The sequence below is a fragment of the Coregonus clupeaformis genome, chromosome 37 (genome assembly GCF_020615455.1).
Source record: "Coregonus clupeaformis isolate EN_2021a chromosome 37, ASM2061545v1, whole genome shotgun sequence".
Taxonomy (NCBI): Eukaryota; Metazoa; Chordata; class Actinopteri; order Salmoniformes; family Salmonidae; genus Coregonus; species Coregonus clupeaformis.
The window spans coordinates 14,452,917-14,472,920 of NC_059228.1; the positions used below are offsets into that span (position 1 = coordinate 14,452,917).

Here is a 20,004-nt window from a genome sequence, read left to right on the forward strand (position 1 = left end):
TGAGCATCTGAAAATGTTTTATATGTGTAAATATCTGTGATACTAAACGTCTGTGAGATGAAACATTAAAAAGGCCATAGTTTCAGTTAACAGTGGACCCCTGAAATGTTAAATACCTGAGAGGTTTGAGGTGACCTTTGTGAATGGTGGACAGAGAGAAGTTCAGAAATGTCTCACAGGCTTCCCAGAGCCCTCTCTGGGAAGGTTGTGGCCAGAGTTCAGCTCTCTGGGAAGGTTTTGGCCAGTGGTCCGAGTGACCTCTGGCCACAACCTTCCCAGAGAGGTGACCTCTGTCCACAACCTTCCCAGAGTGATGACCTCTGGCCACAACCTTCCCAGAGAGGTGACCTCTGGCCACAACCTTCCCAGAGAGCCGACCTCTGGCCACAACCTTCCCAGAGAGATGAACTCTAGCCACAACCTTCCCAGAGAGTGCCTAAAGACAGGAAATAACCCTACAAGTGTCACTGTATTGTCTATTCCTAGAGGTAGACTTAACCATAGACCAGGGTTTCCCAAACTCAGTCCTGGGGCTTTCGAGAGGTGCACATTTTGGTTTTGCCCTAGCACTACACAGCTGATTCAAATATTCAACTCATCAAGCTTATTATTTGAATCAGTCACATAGCGCTTGGGCAAAAACTGAAAAAGTGCACCCCTGGAGTTTTGGGAAACTCTGCCATAGACAATGAAGCTGAAACCAATGTCTTGTTCAAGTGTTCTCTTTTAAACCTGGAGTCTTGACCTCTAACCTCCAAGACACCATTTCTGATTCATTTGTCTAAAACGCTATAAGGACACGTCTGACACCCAAACCGATATTTAATTTCCGAATGTATTAAAATTAGGTTAAGTTAAGGGTTGGTTTAAGCGTCAGCTGTGTCCTTGTCTCTCCTTGCTGAAGCAGTGCTGTAGGATGGGCCACTGTAAACTTGCTCACATGGTTCAATAGGGGAAAACCATCTATGATTATCTACTGTTGCCCCCTGGTGGTTCATTCAGTCTATTACATCTTTCTAGATTCTACATCTGTAACACAGACCTCACATGCAGAATTGTACACATATATAATATTTAAATACACTTCTATCCAATAAGCATTTTCCATAAGTTTCTATCTTTCATTGCAATATTAATAAGCATTTCTATATCAATGTTAACTAAAATATGTTGTACACATTTTCTTTTACAAACAAAATGGCTCTAAAAACAAAGGACAAAAAGGCAATAAGACAATAAAATGGACCACTTTAATTCTGCACAGGACAACCACAGAGTCAATTTTCAATAGAAAAATAAAATGCACTAGGCTGCTTTGGGCTCATTTCTCAAGTTTGGCTCTCATCTAAGAACTCATCACCCCTGGTGCACAGCCTTCATCTGAGAAGAGGGACAGAATAGCTCCTCATAGTTCTACAACAACCCAAGAACAGAAAAAACAGCACTTCTAGAACATCCAGAATTCTACAACAGAACTCCAGTAGTATTCTCATGTGGTTTTAGTCTAGAATCAGAACCATTATATCTGTGGTCAAAATGCAGGACCAGACCTGAGGCTCCAGTTCCTTTGGTGTTAGTGGAGACATTCCATTTCATGGTTTGGCCATGTAATTACTTCCCTTTACAATAAACAAAAACTCAACGCTAAACAATCCCAACATGGATAGACATAACATAGACCACCAGACTGACTGACTATCATGGTCTCACAACTCCTGGGATAAAACAAGCTTGTTACTGGAATAGGCCTCAGAGACTGAGGTTTCACATAAGGAGCTGCATGCAAACCTACGGTCGTATTTATTGGCCACCAAACGGAAGCAACCGGGCCGAAACGGGGAGGTACTACCTGAACATGTACAATAAGAAACTCATTCTTGTTTTCCATTGTAAAACACTTCGTTACGTTGTTCCCTAATGAATACGACCCATGTCTCAGTCAGAACAGTGGCAGCCAGTCAGTTTGAAAGAGTAATAGTAGGAAATACAAAATGACTAATGCAGTGTATGATCAGCTCTCAGTAGAACAGAGTTAAGAGAGAAGAGGAACGTGATAAAGCAATTCTGTTGACTCATCAAAAACATAGCTTCTTTGAGGTCCTAATCCCTGATCCCTCCCCTTCAAATATAATTGTTCTTTTTTTTTTATATATAATTTTTTATGAATCCACTTGAACATAAATAACACCATTATTGCGCATTAGAATGATCTGATTAAGTACAATCAGGGTTCTCCCCTAAGCATGTAAGAGGGGTGCTGTGCCACCTTGTGGACTGGTTGCACCACTATGTAAATTGTTATCTTTATTTGTTATCATTTAAGGCCCACCGCTGTACTCAGCAGCACCACCGTGTTAAAAAATCCTGGGGAGAACCCTGTACATATCACACATACTGGAATCAACGTCGTGGTACTATTTGGGCAAGGCAATGAATAGGCAAACCAATACAGAATAAAACAAAACATTTAAATCATCATCAATTGAGGCAGCTACAGAAATCTAAAACCAATGCCGTAAACAAAGAAGCACTTCACAATGCCATGCACACAATTTCTAACAAAAATACTTTTTTAAATATCAAACTTCTATTCAGTCATTAATAGTTTTAGAATGTGTCATAATAAACGGAGAGATAATCAAACTAATGGATATCAAACCAATGAAATGAATTTCTTATTTTCAGGTGGAAACAGTGAGGTTACATGAAAACATTAGAATCAATTAAGTGAATGCCCGTCCCAAATGGCACTATATTCCCTATATAGTGCACTACTTTTGACTAGAGCCCTATGGGTTCCAATCAAAAGCAGTGCAATACATAGGGAATAGAGTGCCACTTAGGATTAATCCAATGAGAATCTATACATGGTCCTGGAGGGGAAAAACAACAACCATAGGTCCAAATGAAACTCAATCAAATGATGCTTGCTTTTAGTGCATATTAACAAGGCTGGTAAGAAACGTGTCCGATTAGACAACTCATTCACTGTCCAACTCCTTCATTAATTCGTCCGAGCCATTCGTTGTTAGGGATATTTGGTCAGGGGCGGCTTCTGTGGGAACCTCCTGGAATGAGAGAAACAAGAATTGCTCAGTTAATTTCAACATACAAAAACAGAACAACCTTAGACGGTTGGACAAACTAATGATTTCTTTATGAACAGTCCATATTATAACTGTACTGCTTATGAATTCATTATGTAAGATAGTGAAACTTCGAACTTGTAAGACAAGTACATTGTTGTCTTATCACACAGCTGATTATAGCACAAATCCTAAACTTTACCATAGAGGACCACTTTGGAAACAAGTGTTTTAATTAATAAGTTGAAGTGCTTTCCTCTGGATATACAATGTATACTGAACAAAAATATTAACGCAACATGTAAAGTGTTGGTCCCATGTTTCATGAGCTGAAATAAAAGATCCCAGACATTTTCCGTAAGCACAAAAAGCTTATTTCGCTCAAATGTTGTGCACAAATTTGTTTACATCCCCGTTAGTGAGCATTTCTTCTTTGCCAAGATAATCCTTCCACCTGGCAGTTGTGGCATATCAAGAAGCTGATTAAACAGCATGATCATTACACAGGTGCACCTTGTGCTGGGGACAAAAGGCCACTATAAAATGTGCTGTTTTGTCACACAACCCCACAGATGTCTCAAGTTGAGGGAGCGTGCAACTGGCATGCTGACTGCAGGAATGTCCACCAGAGCTGTTGCCAGAGAATGTAATGTTCATTTCTCTACAATAAGCCGCCTCCAACGTTGTTTTAGAGAATTTGGCAGTACGTCCAACAGGCCTCACAACCGCAGACCACGTATATGGCGTTGTGTGGGCGAGCGGTTTGCTGATGTCAACGTTGTGAACAGTGCCCCATGGTGGCAGTGGGGTTATGGTATGGGCAGGCATAAGCTACGGACAACGAACACAATTGCATTTTATCTATGTCAATTTCAATGCACAAAGTTACCGTGACGAGATCCTGAGGCCCATTTTTTAAAAGATATCTGTGACCAACAGATGCATATCTCTATTCCCAGTCATGTGAAGTCCATAGATTAGGGCCTAATGAATTCATTTCAATTGACTGATTTCCTTATATGAACTGTAACTCAGTAAAATCTTTGAAATTGTTGCATGTTGCATTTATATTTTTTGTTCAGTATACATCTTGCTGTATATGTTTTTACCCAAATAAATTCAATTCAAGATCCGCAAATCTCCCAACTAACCCGATCCACCAGCAACTGGTATGTTCTTTCTAACTTCTCTCTTTTACGTAACGAATTATCACAAATCTAAAACCAACTCATGTCTACGAATAAATCAATCAACCAGTCAATCAATCGTACCTTCTTGAGGACTCCCTGAAGTTCCTTCATGGCATTGCCCAGGTTGTTGAGTGTCTTGCTAAGCTGGTAGTGGTAGACCGTGTTCTGTTCCTCTGTGGTCCTGAGGTTGTTCTCTGTCTGGCCCAGGGTTCCCTTCACCACCTCCAGATCTTTAGACAGGACTCTGTTAGCAGATACCAGCTGGAAGATCTGCTTGGTGTCCTCCACTGGAACGCACACACACACACACATATATAGCTACAGGTCACACAAATTAATGATAAAATGTATGAAAAATAACCTTATGCATTGTCAATGTTATTTCCATTTCAAGACATTTGTACAATATGTTTTCCGAGAGAGAGAGAAGAGAGAGACAGAGAGGGAGTGAGAGAGAGAGAGAGAGAGAGAGAGAGAGAGGGAGGAGAGAGAGAGAGAGAGAGAGAGAGAGAGAGGGAGTGAAGAGAGAGAGAGAGAGAGAGAGAGAGAGAGAGGGAGTGAGAGAGAGAGAGAGAGAGAGAGGGAGAGAGAGAGAGAGAGAGAGAGAGAGGGAGTGAGAGAGAGAGAGAGAGAGAGAGAGAGGGAGTGAGAGAGAGAGAGAGAGAGAGAGAGAGAGAGAGAGAGAGAGAGAGAGAGAGAGAGAGAGAGAGAGAGAGAGAGGGAGTGAGAGAGAGAGAGAGAGAGATTGCCACCACCTTGAATAAAGGAACAAAATGCTGTACTTCAAGTTGAACCTTTATTACAAATATCAGGTCTGAATCCTAACTTGAGACACACTGGTAAACACAGTTGTGTGTTGATATCAATAGGGGAGTTTCATTAAAGTTTGAATTTGGTGTTTTTAAATTAGGATTATGTGAATTGGAGAGGTAAGTGGATTGTCCTACCCATCTTGGAGTCCTGCACCATGAGTTTCTGCTCTATCTCCTCCCTGGCCTTCTCACTCTTGTCCAGTTTCTGCATCATACTGCCCACGTCCACCATGGCTCCATTATACACTATCAGTCTGCTGCCTCCTCCTGACTCACTAGCCTCCGCTGGCGCTGCCTGGCCACGAGACACAAGCATGGGCAGCAATGCACGGTTACCTGAGGAGGGAGGAGAGAGAGAGGGAAATAGGGAAAGAGAGGGGAGAGGTAGAAAGAGGTAAAGAAAGAGGGAGAGAGAGGTGGAGATAGAGAGGTGGAGATAGAGAGGTGGAGATAGAGAGGTGGAGATAGAGAGGTGGAGATAGAGAGGTGGAGATAGAGAGGTGGAGATAGAGAGGTGGAGATAGAGAGGTGGAGACAGAGAGGTGGAGACAGAGAGGTGGAGACAGAGAGGGAAGAGAGTGTTGGACTCAAAATAAACCACAGTAGGTCAGTTCTTACTATGATGTTAGATATTCACCTAAATCACTGGTGAAAGAATAGATTATTCTGATCAACATTAGTGAAGCTTTAAAATGCTTTGAGACGAGTCAAAAAGAGAATTAATAACCCACTCCAGTGTCTCCTTCACTCACCTAGCAGGTTGTCCAGCAGGGCTTCACTGAAGGAAGGAGCAGCCTCGTCTTTAGCTGCGTCCGTCAGTTTACGGTAGTAACACGACTCTCTCACCACCGGCTTGTTCAACAACTTCTTTACCTGCAAATGAATCAACGTTATAAGTAGGGCTAACTAATTATCAATCACATATATTGTGACAAATGTAAAAAGGGTAAGACGGGCGTATGTAACCTTGAGCTCTAGACAGGTATAAGCCCCTGTGTGTGTGTGTGTGTGTTTGTATATACCTGAGCTCTGGACAGATGTAACCCCAGTGTGTACATGATGTCCTCCAGGTCTTTCTCCAGCAGGTAGCCACAGTGACTCTGGTCAAAGTAGACAAAGGCCATGAGCAGGTCCTTGTTGTAAGTCACCATCTGCTTCTTCTCCTTGTCTTTAGAGGACCCCTCTTTGGACTTCCTGTCGTCTCTCCTGTCCTCATCGTCTTTACCTGAGAGGGATGGAGAGAAATAGATCATAACAGAGGAGAGAGAAAAAGGAGGGAAGTCGATCAGATTGGCCCTTCTATTGAAATCACACCGCATAAACTGGAAGAGAGATACAGGAGAGTGTCAGTCCAGAATGAGAGGACAGGACAGGAGAGTGTCAGTCCAGAATGAGAGGACAGGACAGGAGAGTGTCAGTCCAGAATGAGAGGACAGGACAGGAGAGTGTCAGTCCAGAATGAGAGGACAGGACAGGAGAGTGTCAGTCCAGAATGAGAGGACAGGACAGGAGAGTGTCAGTCCAGAATGAGAGGACAGGAGAGTGTCAGTGCAGAATGAGAGGACAGTGCAAAATGAGAGGACAGGACAGGAATGTCAGTGCAGAATGAGAGGACAGGGCAGGAGTGTCAGTCCAGAATGAGAGGATAGGAGAGTGTCAGTGCAGAATGAGAGGACAGTGCAGAATGAGAGGACAGGAGTGTCAGTGCAGAATGAGAGGACAGGACAGGACAGGAGTGTCAGTGCAGAATGAGAGGACAGGACAGGACAGGAGTGTCAGTGCAGAATGAGAGGACAGTACAGGACAGGAGTGTATCAGTGCAGAATGAGAGGACAGGACAGGAGAGTATCAGTGCAGAATGAGAGGACAGGACAGGAGAGTATCAGTGCAGAATGAGAGGAGAGGACAGGAGAGTATCAGTGCAGAATGAGAGGATAGGACAGGAGAGTCAGTGCAGAATAAGAGGATAGGACAGGAGAGTATCAGTGCAGAATGAGAGAACAGGACAGGAGAGTATCAGTGCAGAATGAGAGAACAGGACAGGAGAGTATCAGTGCAGAATGAGAGAACAGGACAGGAGAGTATCAGTGCAGAATGAGAGGACAGGACAGGAGAGTATCAGTGCAGAATGAGAGGCCAGGACAGGAGAGTATCAGTGCAGAATGAGAGGACAGGAGAGGAGAGTATCAGTGCAGAATGAGAGGACAGGACAGGAGAGTATCAGTGCAGAATGAGAGGACAGGACAGGAGAGTATCAGTGCAGAATGAGAGGACAGGACAGGAGAGTCAGTGCAGAATGAGAGGACAGGAGAGTATCAGTGCAGAATGAGAGAACAGGACAGGAGAGTATCAGTGCAGAATGAGAGAACAGGACAGGAGAGTATCAGTGCAGAATGAGAGAACAGGACAGGAGAGTATCAGTGCAGAATGAGAGAACAGGACAGGAGAGTATCAGTGCAGAATGAGAGAACAGGACAGGAGAGTATCAATGCAGAATGAGAGGACAGGACAGGAGAGTATCAGTGCAGAATGAGAGGACAGGACAGGAGTGTCAGTGCAGAATGAGAGGACAGGACAGGAGAGTATCAGTGCAGAATGAGAGGACAGGACAGGAGAGTCAGTGCAGAATAAGAGGACAGGAGAGTCAGTGCAGAATAAGAGGACAGGACAGGAGTGTCAGTGCAGAATGAGAGGACAGGAGTGTCAGTGCAGAATGAGAGGACAGGACAGTCAGTGCAGAATGAGAGGACAGGACAGGAGAGTATCAGTGCAGAATGAGAGGACAGGACAGGAGAGTCAGTGCAGTATGAGAGGACAGGACAGGAGAGTATCAGTGCAGAATGAGAGGACAGGACAGGAGTGTCAGTGCAGAATGAGAGGACAGGACAGGAGAGTATCAGTGCAGAATGAGAGGACAGGACAGGAGTGTCAGTGCAGAATGAGAGGACAGGACAGGAGTGTCAGTGCAGTATGAGAGGACAGGACAGGAGAGTATCAGTGCAGAATGAGAGGACAGGACAGGAGTGTCAGTGCAGAATGAGAGGACAGGACAGGAGTGTCAGTGCAGAATGAAAGGAAAGGACAGGAGTGTCAGTGCAGAATGAGAGGACAGGACAGGAGTGTCAGTGCAGAATGAGAGGACAGGACAGGAGTGTCAGTGCAGAATGAGAGGACAGGACAGGAGAGTATCAGTGCAGAATGAGAGGACAGGACAGGAGTGTCAGTGCAGAATGAGAGGACAGGACAGGAGAGTCAGTGCAGAATGAGAGGACAGGACAGGAGAGTATCAGTGCAGAATGAGAGGACAGGACAGGAGAGTCAGTGCAGTATGAGAGGACAGGACAGGAGAGTATCAGTGCAGAATGAGAGGACAGGACAGGAGTGTCAGTGCAGAATGAGAGGACAGGACAGGAGTGTCAGTGCAGAATGAGAGGACAGGACAGGAGTGTCAGTGCAGAATGAGAGGACAGGACAGGAGTGTCAGTGCAGAATCATATGTACCATCTTCATCGTCGTCGTCTTCGGCCTCCAGAGGGTCGTACTCCTCAGCATTATTGTTGCTGCTCTCATCTTCCTCCTTCTCCTCTATAGACTCCTCCTTTTTCAGCACCTTCTCTTCCTCTTCCTTCTTCTTCTTCTCCTCCTCCTTCTCGCCCTCCTTCTCACCCTCCTTCTCACCCTCCTCCTCTCCCTCACCCTCCTCCTGGGTTTGGAAAGGAAATGACAGTTAGAACTAGCAGGCCGTTTGAAAAACCGAGCATTTGAATCATGGAGTAAACTTAAACTGTAAACTGCTTCATGATCTAGTAAAACTGTCAATATGAATACAATTCACCTTCAAGAGCTATGAACCACCCACCTTCTTCTCCGGTTCCTCTTCTTTTGCCTTCTTCATAGCCGGCTCTCCACTCTTCTCCTCGTCTTTCTTCACTTCCCCCTTCTGCCCCGCCTCTCTCTGCCCCGCCTCTCTCTTGGCCTTGTCCTTCTTGTCGTCCTTGCAGGGCACAGAGGCCAGGGCCTTGAAGATCCTGTAGCCAAAGTCTCTCTGTAGCATCTCGTTAAACAGCTCTGCAAACAGAGACACCTGGAGAGAAGAGGAGACAGAGATATTTGATGCAAATCTGTACTTCTAGGCATCTAAATAATAATAATAATAATAAGCCATTTAGCAGACGCTTTTATCCAAAGCGACTTACAGTCATGCGTGCATACATTTTTATTTTTTTTGTGTATGGGTGGTCCCGGGGATCGAACCCACTACCTTGGCGTTACAAGCGCCGTGCTCTACCAGTTGAGCTACAGAGGACCACATGAGTGTAAAAGTGTGTGTGTGTGTGTATGTCCTGAATGTGTGTGTGTTGTCTCACCTCGAAGGAGTGTTCCTTGTTGTCCTCCAGTCTGTAGTCCAGCAGCACGCTCAGAGACATGACGCTGCAGTCAAACTTTCCGCTCTTGGCCGCCCAGTTGGGGTGTACGATGATGGTGGGCTCGTCTGGCAGGACGTAACGCTTCTCTCTGCGCTGGCGCTCCAACTCCTCCTGCTTCTTCCTCTCCTCCTCCTGATGGACGGACGGACGGACAGAGAGAGATGGAGAGATGGATAATCAGAAACAAGTAATCAGTGGATCCATTCTAGTAAGCCATCCATGGTGATGATGTTGGTAAGTGTGCTACCTGTACCTAAGTTTTTTATTTATTTTACCTTTATTTAACTAGGCAAGTCAGTTAAGAACGAATTCTTATTTACAATGACGGCCTACACCGGCCAAACCCGGACGACACTGGGCCAATTGTGCGCCGCCCTATGGGACTCCCAATCACGGCCGGTTGTGATACAGCCTGGAATCGAACCAGGGGGTCTGTAGTGACGCCTCAAGCACTGAGATGCAGTGCTTTAGACCGCTACGACACTCGGGAGCTAAGTGCACTAAAAGCATACCTCTGTCCAGCTTTGGTACTTCTGTCTATAAGTACGTGAACTAGTTTTAAGTGTCCTAGTCTTAAGTACCCTAACTTCCTGTACTGTACCTCTCTGTCCTCCTCCATGAGTTGAGGCGCCTCCTCCTCCGGGGCCTGGCTCTCCGGTATCTCGGGCTCCTTGGACTCCTCCACCTGCTCCTCCACCTTCAACTGCTTGGTGAGACGGGCAATCAGCTGGGACTTTAACCCCTTAGAGCTCAGGGAGCGGGACTCTAACTCCTTACGAAGGTCATTCACCTACAGAGGAGAGGTGGTTGGTCAGTTCATCATTAAGCATGATTTTATTACACATTTTGAAAAGTTAGGAACTCGCACATCTAGAATGTCTCGTGTTAGGATTGGATATGCAATGTGATTCAAAAGTGGAAGCTCCTGTCACATTGTTTAAAACTATTTTGTGCTGAACAAACGTTGCAAGCGAGTAGTATGCAGTGTGCAGTACGCAGTAAGCAGTACGCAGTGAGCAGTACGGAGACTGTGGAAGCTGCTTCTTTTGTATCACTTTACTACACAGCAACACAGAAATCAATATATCAACACATCACTACAGCAACACATCAGTCAACACACCACATAACTACATCACCACAGGAATGAGCCAAACAATACATAAGTACATAACAAAAAATAAGCACACCAGGAAACTACAGCAAAATCCAAGCCCTGTGGAGGAGCTAATTATAGATAGGAATGCACTGTCATGACTTGTGATTAGTCTATTGTTAGGATGGTTGTGATGTTGCGTGGCTAGGGAGACGAGGACGTGGGGAACTGACTAAACCAAAACCGCTAATAGTACGTCAGAAGAAAAAAGTATCCTGCCTGACTTGCTAGCAGTGCCAAGGTTGTGGCATTTCCTGCAGTGATAATTTTTTTTACATTTACATTTTTAGTCATTTAGCAGACGCTCTTATCCAGAGCGACATACAGTTTTAGTGAATACATATTTTTTAAAATATTTTTCATTTTTTATTTTTTTATACTGGCCCCCCGTGGGAATCGAACCCACAACCCTGGCGTTGCAAACGCCATGCTCTATCAACTGAGCTACATCCCTGCCGGCCATTCCCTCCCCTACCCTGGACGACACTGGGCCAATTGTGCACCGCCCATGAGTCTCCCGGTCGCGGCCGGCTGCGACAGAGCCTGGATTCGAACCAGGATCTCTAGTGGCACAGTTAGCACTGCGATGCAGTGCCTTAGACCACTGCGCCACTCATCACCATACACATACATTTCTTTTGACTATGCACTCACTGTACTGTAAAACTGTTTGAATAAAAGTATCTGCTAAGTGGTTTTGAAAGTCAAAGTAGTTAACTTTGTACTGACTGAGTAGTATTCAGTCATTTCTCAAGTATAGGCTATTCAACAATCAAATCCATGAGTATCCTACCTTCATTGATTTCGGATCAAGCTTAGCCCAGTGTGTCGGAGTGGTCACCTCCTTCGAATCTTCTTCATCCTTCTCCTCTTCCTCCTTTGAGAAAGACCCATCCAACCAAGACAGAAAGAAAGAGAGAGGGACCATTAAAACACTTCTTCTGCCGTTTTAACTAGTAAAAAAAAAAGTTGATCCGTGCAAGGAGCAAGGTTCACATCCTGTGTCTCTGATAGTTTCTCTGGTCCTAGTGAGTTGCTCTGAGATGATAAAGTAGTCCTCTGCTACTGCAGGGTGGGGTAGGTAGGTAACACAGGGATACCACCCTCTAGTTCTTTATAATAAAACCTTTATCAAACCCACGGAAAACCAATGCCCCGCCCCCCAGCGGCCAATCAATCACGTTCTGTGGAACACAAAAAGGTAAATCAATGACAGTGGGTTCCAAAGGGGGTGTGGTCTGTGTAGTGGTAGGTACATCAGGTTCAGCTCAAAGCTGGTGCCCCCAAACTCAGCATATAGCCTAACTGTCTAGCTAGCCATCCTAATTTAGCATGGATTCTGATTCAGGATAGTTCTGGATTCTGCATTCTTTTGGTTTTGTTTAGGTTCTAGAAGATCATAGAAGACCTTCTGTCCAACCAACTGCCCTGGAACAAACCAAGCTCTAGATACAGTCCAATCAAAAACAGGGACAGACAAGAGACAGAACTTAGAGGGGCTTTTCTCTCCTTTCGAATTCAGCAGATATTGAAGTAAACAAATTATCATAAAAAGGAATCAAAATCTAGAACACACAAACATGTCAACGCAACTGGCTCTGCAGGTTCCAGCATTCTCTTTTAGAATCCTCAGTGGTTCCAAGCAAAGAATCAAATGTAATTTTATCCACCCCACATGCAAGTAGACAATTCCAAGCAGGTTCATTTTTGATTAATTGTGATAATAACACAAGCAAATGAAGTAAATTAAAACTTAAGCTATATCCAGTTTGGTACCGAATTATGAGTCATTTCTAGAGCTGGAAGCTGATTGGCCAGTTGCGGCTGTATCATTCAGATACGACCTAGTCTCCTTCCACTGTGTGTCTGCCGAGTGTGAGGGCGGGTGGGGGTGTAGAGCAGGGAGGGTGGGGGTAGGAGCAGGTAGCAGGACGGTAGGAGAGGAACTGAACCTAAAGGGGGTCTGGTAGTTCAGTATTCTGCCTGTATTGTGTGTATTTAGGTGGGTATAACATATGTAGTGTGTGTATCTGAGGTTGTTGTGTCTAGTGAATATCCTGTGGCTGTGTTCGTCCTGTGAGAAGCGGGGGAAATGAGAAGAGAAGGATTAGCGGTTCAGTGCCTGTTCTCCATCAGCCTCCTTCCTCTCGGCGGACAGCTTCTCAGCCAGCTGTTCCCGGAGTCCCCGCGACAGCCCCTCCCACTCTGAGCGGGTAGGAAGACAATGCCAAACATCCGGGAGAAACAAAACCACTGTCTCCACATGTGCGGGCACTGTCCGCCCCTTGTGAGTCTCCTCAGGGCGATGATAGCGAATCTCTGCAAAACGATACCTGTCGCAAAGGAAGAAGGCGCATTGGAAAGAAACATTCGGGTCAGGGACACACATCTCTTAAAAACAGGGCTAGGGCTAGCCTAGGCTACATTCCCCCCCAATGACTTTTGAAATTGTTACAGTATCCCCCCAACACACAGAACACACAATTAGCATAATGGAACCCAGTCCACAGCTCTCCATTGGTTGTCAGGGGTAACGGTGGCCATTTTGGGAAATTTGACAGAAAAACATTACCCCTGGTAACACCCCCAAAACCGCCCCAACCCTCGCCTTCAGCCAATTAAAGCTCAGTATTTCTGCATTACGACCTCACGGACGGGAGAGTTTGAGAGAAGACACAGAATCAGAGGACAGGACAGTGAAAGCAAGAAGTTAAATATGTAAGATATTTAACAGAATAAAAGGGGGAAAAAAATAAACCCGAAAAAGTAATTGTGGCGTCTTCTGGTCCGGGAGACTGCTCTTCAAGCCACAGAATCAATGCATTCACTCATTCATCCACCACATAGATAAACAAAGATATTGAAAATCAGGACGGCATCATACGGAAGCCAAAGGGACATATTGCGAAACAAAAAATGATTAACAGGCAAATCAAATGACAGAATCATAGTAATTAATGTCCAAAAAACAACCCCCCCCCCCCCAAAAAAAAAAAGCACCCATCCAAAGTGTCAGAGATCGATATTAAGTGTTGGAAGGTAAGAAAACCATCACGGACCGTCGCAATTTGTATTTTTTTGTAATAATATTACCACAGGCCTAGTTATATAGAGAAACACCATCGAGACAGAAAAGAGAGAAAGGAGGTTGAGGAAAAGAGCAGGACTTACCACTGAGTGCAGAGACTCAGGTCTATGCCTGTGAGGGCCTTACAACAGCGTATGGCTGTCTTTATGAGCACAGCCGGGTCCTTCTCAGGCTCCGCTCCATCCAGGGAGGGGGACCAGTGACCCCCAATAGCCATGGCCTCGTCCTTACCCCGCATCCCCACTAGGAACTGATTATATATATTTTTTTTTAAAGAGAGAGTGAGAGCGAGGATAGAGAGAGAGCGAGGATAGAGAGAGAGAGAGCGAGAAGGAGAGAGAGAGAGAGCGAGAAGGAGAGAGAGCGATACAGAGAGAGAGCGAGAAGGATAGAGAGCGAGAAGGATAGAGAGCGAGAAGGATAGAGAGAGCGAGAGTGAGAGCGAGAAGGATAGAGATAAATTGAAAAGAGAAACAAGAGAAGTCAAAAAACAAGCCTAAGCCATGGGACTAACTCCATAACTACAACGTACTGTACAAACCAGAGTGGTTGACACCTAACTGACCTTGATGAGGCGGGCGGGGTGCTGGAAGGAGTCTCTAAGTTCTTGGGGGTCCTCAGCCAGAGCACAGGACTTATGGTAGAGCTCCTCTAGACTGGGGTTGGCCAGCAACATCACCTATTTAACACAAGACAACAGACAGGACAGGACAAAGTGTGAACGTTTGTGTGTGTGGACTACCTTAGTGCTGTATGTGGTATTAGTAGGTGTGCGTATCACAACATAGCGCTGTACAGGTGTGTGTGTGTGTCAGGGTTTCCGTCAGCTGGTAATAGCAGTCTTTTGTCAGATAAAAAAAATTGAAAAGCCAATAAATTAAATTGCAGCCGGCCAATTGTTCGGTAGAAGAAGAAAAAAATCCCATTGCGAAATAATGCTTTTTAGCCTATTCATGGATGGAAATACATTTGACTGGTCATGCTTATCGGTCTATAGGTTAATTTGCATAATTTAGTGGAATTAAATTGGCGCTTGTGTACAGTCTATTCGTTATGTATCTTATTTATCACACACGTACAGCATACAGATACAGAGACTTTTAGTGGAAAATCTGTCAGACAGCACAAGAGCTGCTGCTGCAGCATCTTGTGGTGCCTTCAAGACAACTGGGAACTCTGAAAAATACAAGATCAAATCATGACGTCAGTGATCTTCAGGTCGGAAAGTCGGAGCTCTAGAAAGAGGCCCAAGTTCCCGAGTTGGATGACCGCTCAAACCAATTTTTCCCCAGTCGGAGCTCGTTTTTCTTCCAGTTCCCAATTGTCTTGAAGTCAGAGATTTCAGAGTTCCCAGTTGTTTTGAACGCGGCATCAAACAACAACGGAAGGCAGGCTTCATCAGCACGTCACACACCACTTTGCAATGAGATGGAGGCAGTATGCATTTTGAAAATGTCTTACCTTGCGTCAAAATAGACTATTTGATCTCCTCGCTTTCTACATTTCTAAAGGATATTTTCATCGCTAATTGCATTATCGAAAGAACATTCACGCGTAGCCTACTGCCTTGTGTGCATTGCTGAGCTTATAATGTGAAGAAATAATAGTTTCTGAAAATTTTTTGCTAAATGCTGTGATTCAATGCGTTTTAACGTTGTTGTTTTTTATGTAGCCGAGGCCTACTGGTTGTATGAATTTGGGATCTATCATCTCACAACTATCCCAGAGTCTGTTTGGAATAGGCAATTTCTTTCTCGACAAGCTGGCCAATAGAATAGGTAGCCTAAACTTTTCTACTATAGTAGATTGACATAGGCTAGTGATGCGCATATGGGTCTGGTACATTTCTCAAATGTCGGGTAAATAAAAATGGAAACCCTGGTGTGTGTGTGTACATGTGCATGCAGCCTGTCTGTGTGTATACCCCACCTTAGCACTGTATGTGTGGTTGGCATCTGGAGGGTCCAGCACCGCAGTGTTCTTGACCAGAGAGTCTACCTCCTTGTGCATGATGTGGAAGTTACAGTAGTTGCCGAACTGGAAGGGTCGTTGCAGGGGGAAGCCATCCACCCAGGTGAACACAGCATTAAAGAAGTCACTGGGGATGTACAGGCTCTGGTAGCGTCTCCTCAGCTCCATCATGTCACAGTTAGAACTGGAGGGGAGAGAAATGCTTCTGTCAGAGAAAATAGTACCGTTCTACCAAATGTACAGTCACTGCAAATGGTTCTAGAATGGATGAAGGACACCTGGGATCCACTTCAATGCAGCTACGACACACATTGGTTTTTCAATCAATTACCAAACATATTTTATACAAACTCAATTGACCTCCTCATATGGACTTTCTTTATAACTATCAGAAACAACAGGGACAGAATGAAGGATGTATGAAAACTGTAAGAGGCCCAGAGAGGATGCCAATACCCCATGAATATATACAGTCCACTACACACAAAGTTCTAAAGTCAACTGACCCCTGACCCAGAGATCGTATCAATCAAAAGCTGAAACGGATCAATCATCATAATGAATCGTTGACCCACCCGTCCAGGCTGAACTTGGAGAACTGCACGGTATAGCGAGGCACCACCTTGCGAGGGCGGCGGGGGGAGCGGTCACGTCTCGGAGAACGGTCCCTGGAGCGTTTACGTGTGACAGAGCGCTCTCTGGACCTCCTGCGCTCACGGTCTCTTTCACGACTGCGTTCATCCTTGGTCCTGAGGATGAGTTCAGGGCGGTCGTTGCGGTTGGGAAAGCGGGGGGAGGGGTCCAGACGCCTGACGGGCTGAGGCATCATCCTCCTTGGGGGCTGAAGCAGACCACCTGAGAACACATCTAGAGGGAGGGGGAAACACACACAGAGAGAGAGAGACAGACAAATACACACACAGACAGACAGATATAACAAATCATCATTTCTTTATTTTCTGCAGAAGTAGCACGTTAGCAACTCAAACCAAAAGCATCAGAGAAACACAAATCACCATCATAGCGCCCCCTACCTTTGGGTGGTGGCTGTGACAGCAGAGGCGGAGGGGGGTTCTTGAGGAGCGGGGCCAGGGAGGCTGCAGAGAGCTGGGCCTGGAGCAGGGGAGGAGGGGGGCCCTGGGCCTGTACACTGAAAGTGTTGGGGGGAGGCAGAGATTGGAGCATGTTGGGGCCCGGCTTCATCATGTTGGTGCCTGGAGGCTGGCTCTGGGGAGGGGGGAGAGAGGGGAAAGGTTAGCATTATCCCAGGGCCGTTCCATGAAGTATGTTATCAGAGTGTTTTTTTTCTTTTGATTTCTTGTCCTATCTATATACACTACCAGTCAAAAGTTTGGACACACCTACTCATTCAAGGATTTTTCTTTATTTGTACCATTTTTTACTATGAAATAACACATATGGAATCATGTAGTAACCAAAAAAAGTGTTAAACAAATCAGATTATATTTTATATTTGAGATTCTTCAAATAGCCACCCTTTGCCTTGATGACAGCTTTGCACACACTTGGCATTCTCTCAACCAGCTTCACCTGGAATGCTTTTGCAACAGTCTTGAAGGAGTTCCCACATATGCTGAGCACTTGTTGGCTGCTTTTCCTTCACTCTGCGGTCTGACTAATCCCAAACCATCTCAATTGGGTTGAGGATGGGGGATTGTAGAGGCCAGGACATCTGATGCAGCACTCCATCACTCTCCTTCTTGGTAAAATAGCCCGTACACAGCCTAGAGGTGTGTTGGGTCATTGTCCTGTTGAAAAACAAATGATAGTCCCACTAAGCCCAAACCAGATGGGATGGCGTATCGCTGCAGAATGCTGTGGTAGCCATGCTGGTTAAGTGTGCCTTGAATTCTAAATAAATCACAGTGTCACCAGCAAAGCACCCGCACACCATAACACCTCCTCCTCCTCCATGCTTTACGGTGGGAAATACACATGCGGAGATCTTCCGTTCACCCACACCGCATCTCACAAAGACACGGCGGTTGGAACCAAAAATCTCAAATTTGGACTCCAGAGCAAAGGACAAATTTCCACCGGTATAATGTCCATTGCTCGGGTTTCTTGGCCCAAGCAGGTCTCTTATTCTTATTGGTGTCCTTTAGTAGTGGTTTCTTTGCAGCAATTCGACCATGAAGGACTGATTCACACAGTCCCCTCCGAACAGTTGATGTTGAGATGTGTCTGTTACTTGACTTCTGTGAAGCATTTATTTGGGCTGCAATTTCTGAGGCTGGTAACTCTAATGAACTTATCCTCTACAGCAGAGGTAACTCTGGGTCTTCCATTCCTGTGGTGGTCCTCATGAGAGCCAGTTTCATCATCGCGCTTGATGGTTTTTACGACTGCACTTGAAGAATCGTTCAAAGTTCATGACATTTTCCATATTGACTGACCTTCATGTCTTCAAGTAATGATGGACTGTCATTTCTCTTTGCTTATTTGAGCTGTTCTTGCCATAATATGGACTTGGTCTTTTACCAAACAGGGCTGTCTTCTGTATACCACCCCCCTACCTTTTTTGGTTACTACATGATTCCATGTGTCTTATTTCATAGTTTTGATGTCTTCACTATTATTCTACAATGTAGAAAATAGTAAAAATTAAGAAAAACCCTTGAATGAGTAGGTGTGTCCTAACTTTTGACTGGTACTGTAGGAGCTTTTAGTTTAAGAAATGTGCTTAATTATGCATAGAGGACATCCACCAAATTAACCAGAGGTTTGTGCCGCTGCCAACAGGTAACCGTGTGCTAAAGCAAAACAGAACTAGAGGAGTAAGGTTTGGTTAGACGTCTTTTTTTCAGCAACATTTTTGGGGGGAGCTGGTGCAGTCATGCTATGTGTCAATCAGGTACAGGGACTCAATTCTGTCAAAAAAACAAGAAAACTACTGCCGAAGTAGCATATATTCAGTCAGCATTATCTGCAAAGACAAGGACAAGTTCCACAAAGAAACAAGGCAACAGTAAACATGTTGTCCCCCACGAATGATGACAAACGGGACAGGCGATATGCTTGTTCAAATTTCAGAATTTACGTTGATTACTATAGCGCCCCCCTTGGGCCTATCAGTGTAATTTTGTAAATGGCGGATATCTATGGCAAGACTCATCATTCACCCAAGTTTCGTCAAAAGTGGTGTCAGATATCGTGTGGGTTAGCAATACTCAAATTGCATGTGTGCCAAATTTCAGCACTCCGAGTCAAACAGTTCAAGAGATATAATCATGTGCCCCTTATTGTGCCACCATGTGGTTGATATGAATGTTCTTTCAAATGTTGAGTATTGACTGTGTTTGCAACATGTGTACCAAATTGTGTTACAATACGAATACCCTTGACAAATGTATATGCCAGACCACGCCCACGTGAATGTTTATTGGTCAATAGCAGCCATGTTGTTTTAGGTACTAGTATGGAAAATATTGAGTCGAGAGACCTTTGTCCGTAGATGCCACATATCAAGTTTCGTGCAGATCGGTCATTCGGTGTCAGAAGTGTAGCGTTTTAAGTGTTTTTCGCAAGATTCTAAATGGTGGAAAATCCTGAGGCAAAATGTTCCTTGTGAGGAGAGGGACCTATGTACCGAATGTCATTACTTTAGGTTAAACGGGGTGAAGGGCGTGACCTTTCAAAGTTTGCATTTTCAATCTCTTGTTATAGCGCCACTATCTGGCCAGTCAGTATACTTTTTTAAATGCCGGATCTCTATGGCAAGACGCTTCATTCACCCAAGTTTCATCAAAATCTGTCCAGTGCTGTCTGAGATATCGCGTGTGACTAACATACAAACAAACGTATGGACGGAGACCGATCCACTGTCCCCTCCCGATTTCATGGTAGGGGACAACTACAAAAAGGTCAAGTTATAAAACTCTGGAATAATCGGTGTATGGCTTTCTGTGAGATGTATGGAGAAGTGTATGGAGAGTTCCTAACCTGTTTGTATGGTGAAAAAGTGCATATCATGTATGAAAATCATGTATTCATCATAACATTGAAAAAGAAAGGGTTAGAAGTGAAGAAAAAGTGTCAAAAGTGCATTCTGTAAGAAATCCTAGACATCCAAGTATTTGTTCATTTAACTACTGTAATGTCTCAAAAAATGTAAGAGAAAAACACAAAACGCATGACTATCTCAATGGGACTCTCTCATTAGCCTAAATGAACAATGACAGGCCATCTTATGGATAGCACCTATAAAAGCACATTCCCCCCGTTGAGAGATTGACGGATTTCACCGTTAGAGA

General features: G+C 44.7%; 1 protein-coding gene across 1 annotated transcript in view; it reads right to left on the bottom strand.

Annotated features, from left to right (window-relative positions):
• Window positions 1–1,231: 1,231 nt before the first annotated feature.
• LOC121553773 (cell division cycle and apoptosis regulator protein 1) overlaps window positions 1,232–20,004 on the bottom strand; it is a 32,610-nt gene continuing 13,837 nt past the window's right edge. Inside the window, exons 9-24 of the mRNA XM_041867154.1 lie at window positions 16,765–16,957; window positions 16,306–16,597; window positions 15,689–15,914; window positions 14,325–14,438; window positions 13,843–14,009; window positions 12,794–13,004; window positions 11,465–11,548; window positions 10,117–10,305; window positions 9,456–9,647; window positions 8,948–9,172; window positions 8,590–8,716; window positions 6,111–6,313; window positions 5,841–5,961; window positions 5,224–5,424; window positions 4,358–4,563; window positions 1,232–3,068 (exon numbers count right to left, since the gene is read on the bottom strand). Of these exons, the coding sequence (XP_041723088.1) occupies window positions 2,982–3,068; window positions 4,358–4,563; window positions 5,224–5,424; window positions 5,841–5,961; window positions 6,111–6,313; window positions 8,590–8,716; window positions 8,948–9,172; window positions 9,456–9,647; window positions 10,117–10,305; window positions 11,465–11,548; window positions 12,794–13,004; window positions 13,843–14,009; window positions 14,325–14,438; window positions 15,689–15,914; window positions 16,306–16,597; window positions 16,765–16,957 (2,838 nt within the window). The 3' untranslated portion in view covers window positions 1,232–2,981. The remainder of the gene's footprint in view (window positions 3,069–4,357; window positions 4,564–5,223; window positions 5,425–5,840; window positions 5,962–6,110; window positions 6,314–8,589; window positions 8,717–8,947; window positions 9,173–9,455; window positions 9,648–10,116; window positions 10,306–11,464; window positions 11,549–12,793; window positions 13,005–13,842; window positions 14,010–14,324; window positions 14,439–15,688; window positions 15,915–16,305; window positions 16,598–16,764; window positions 16,958–20,004) is intronic.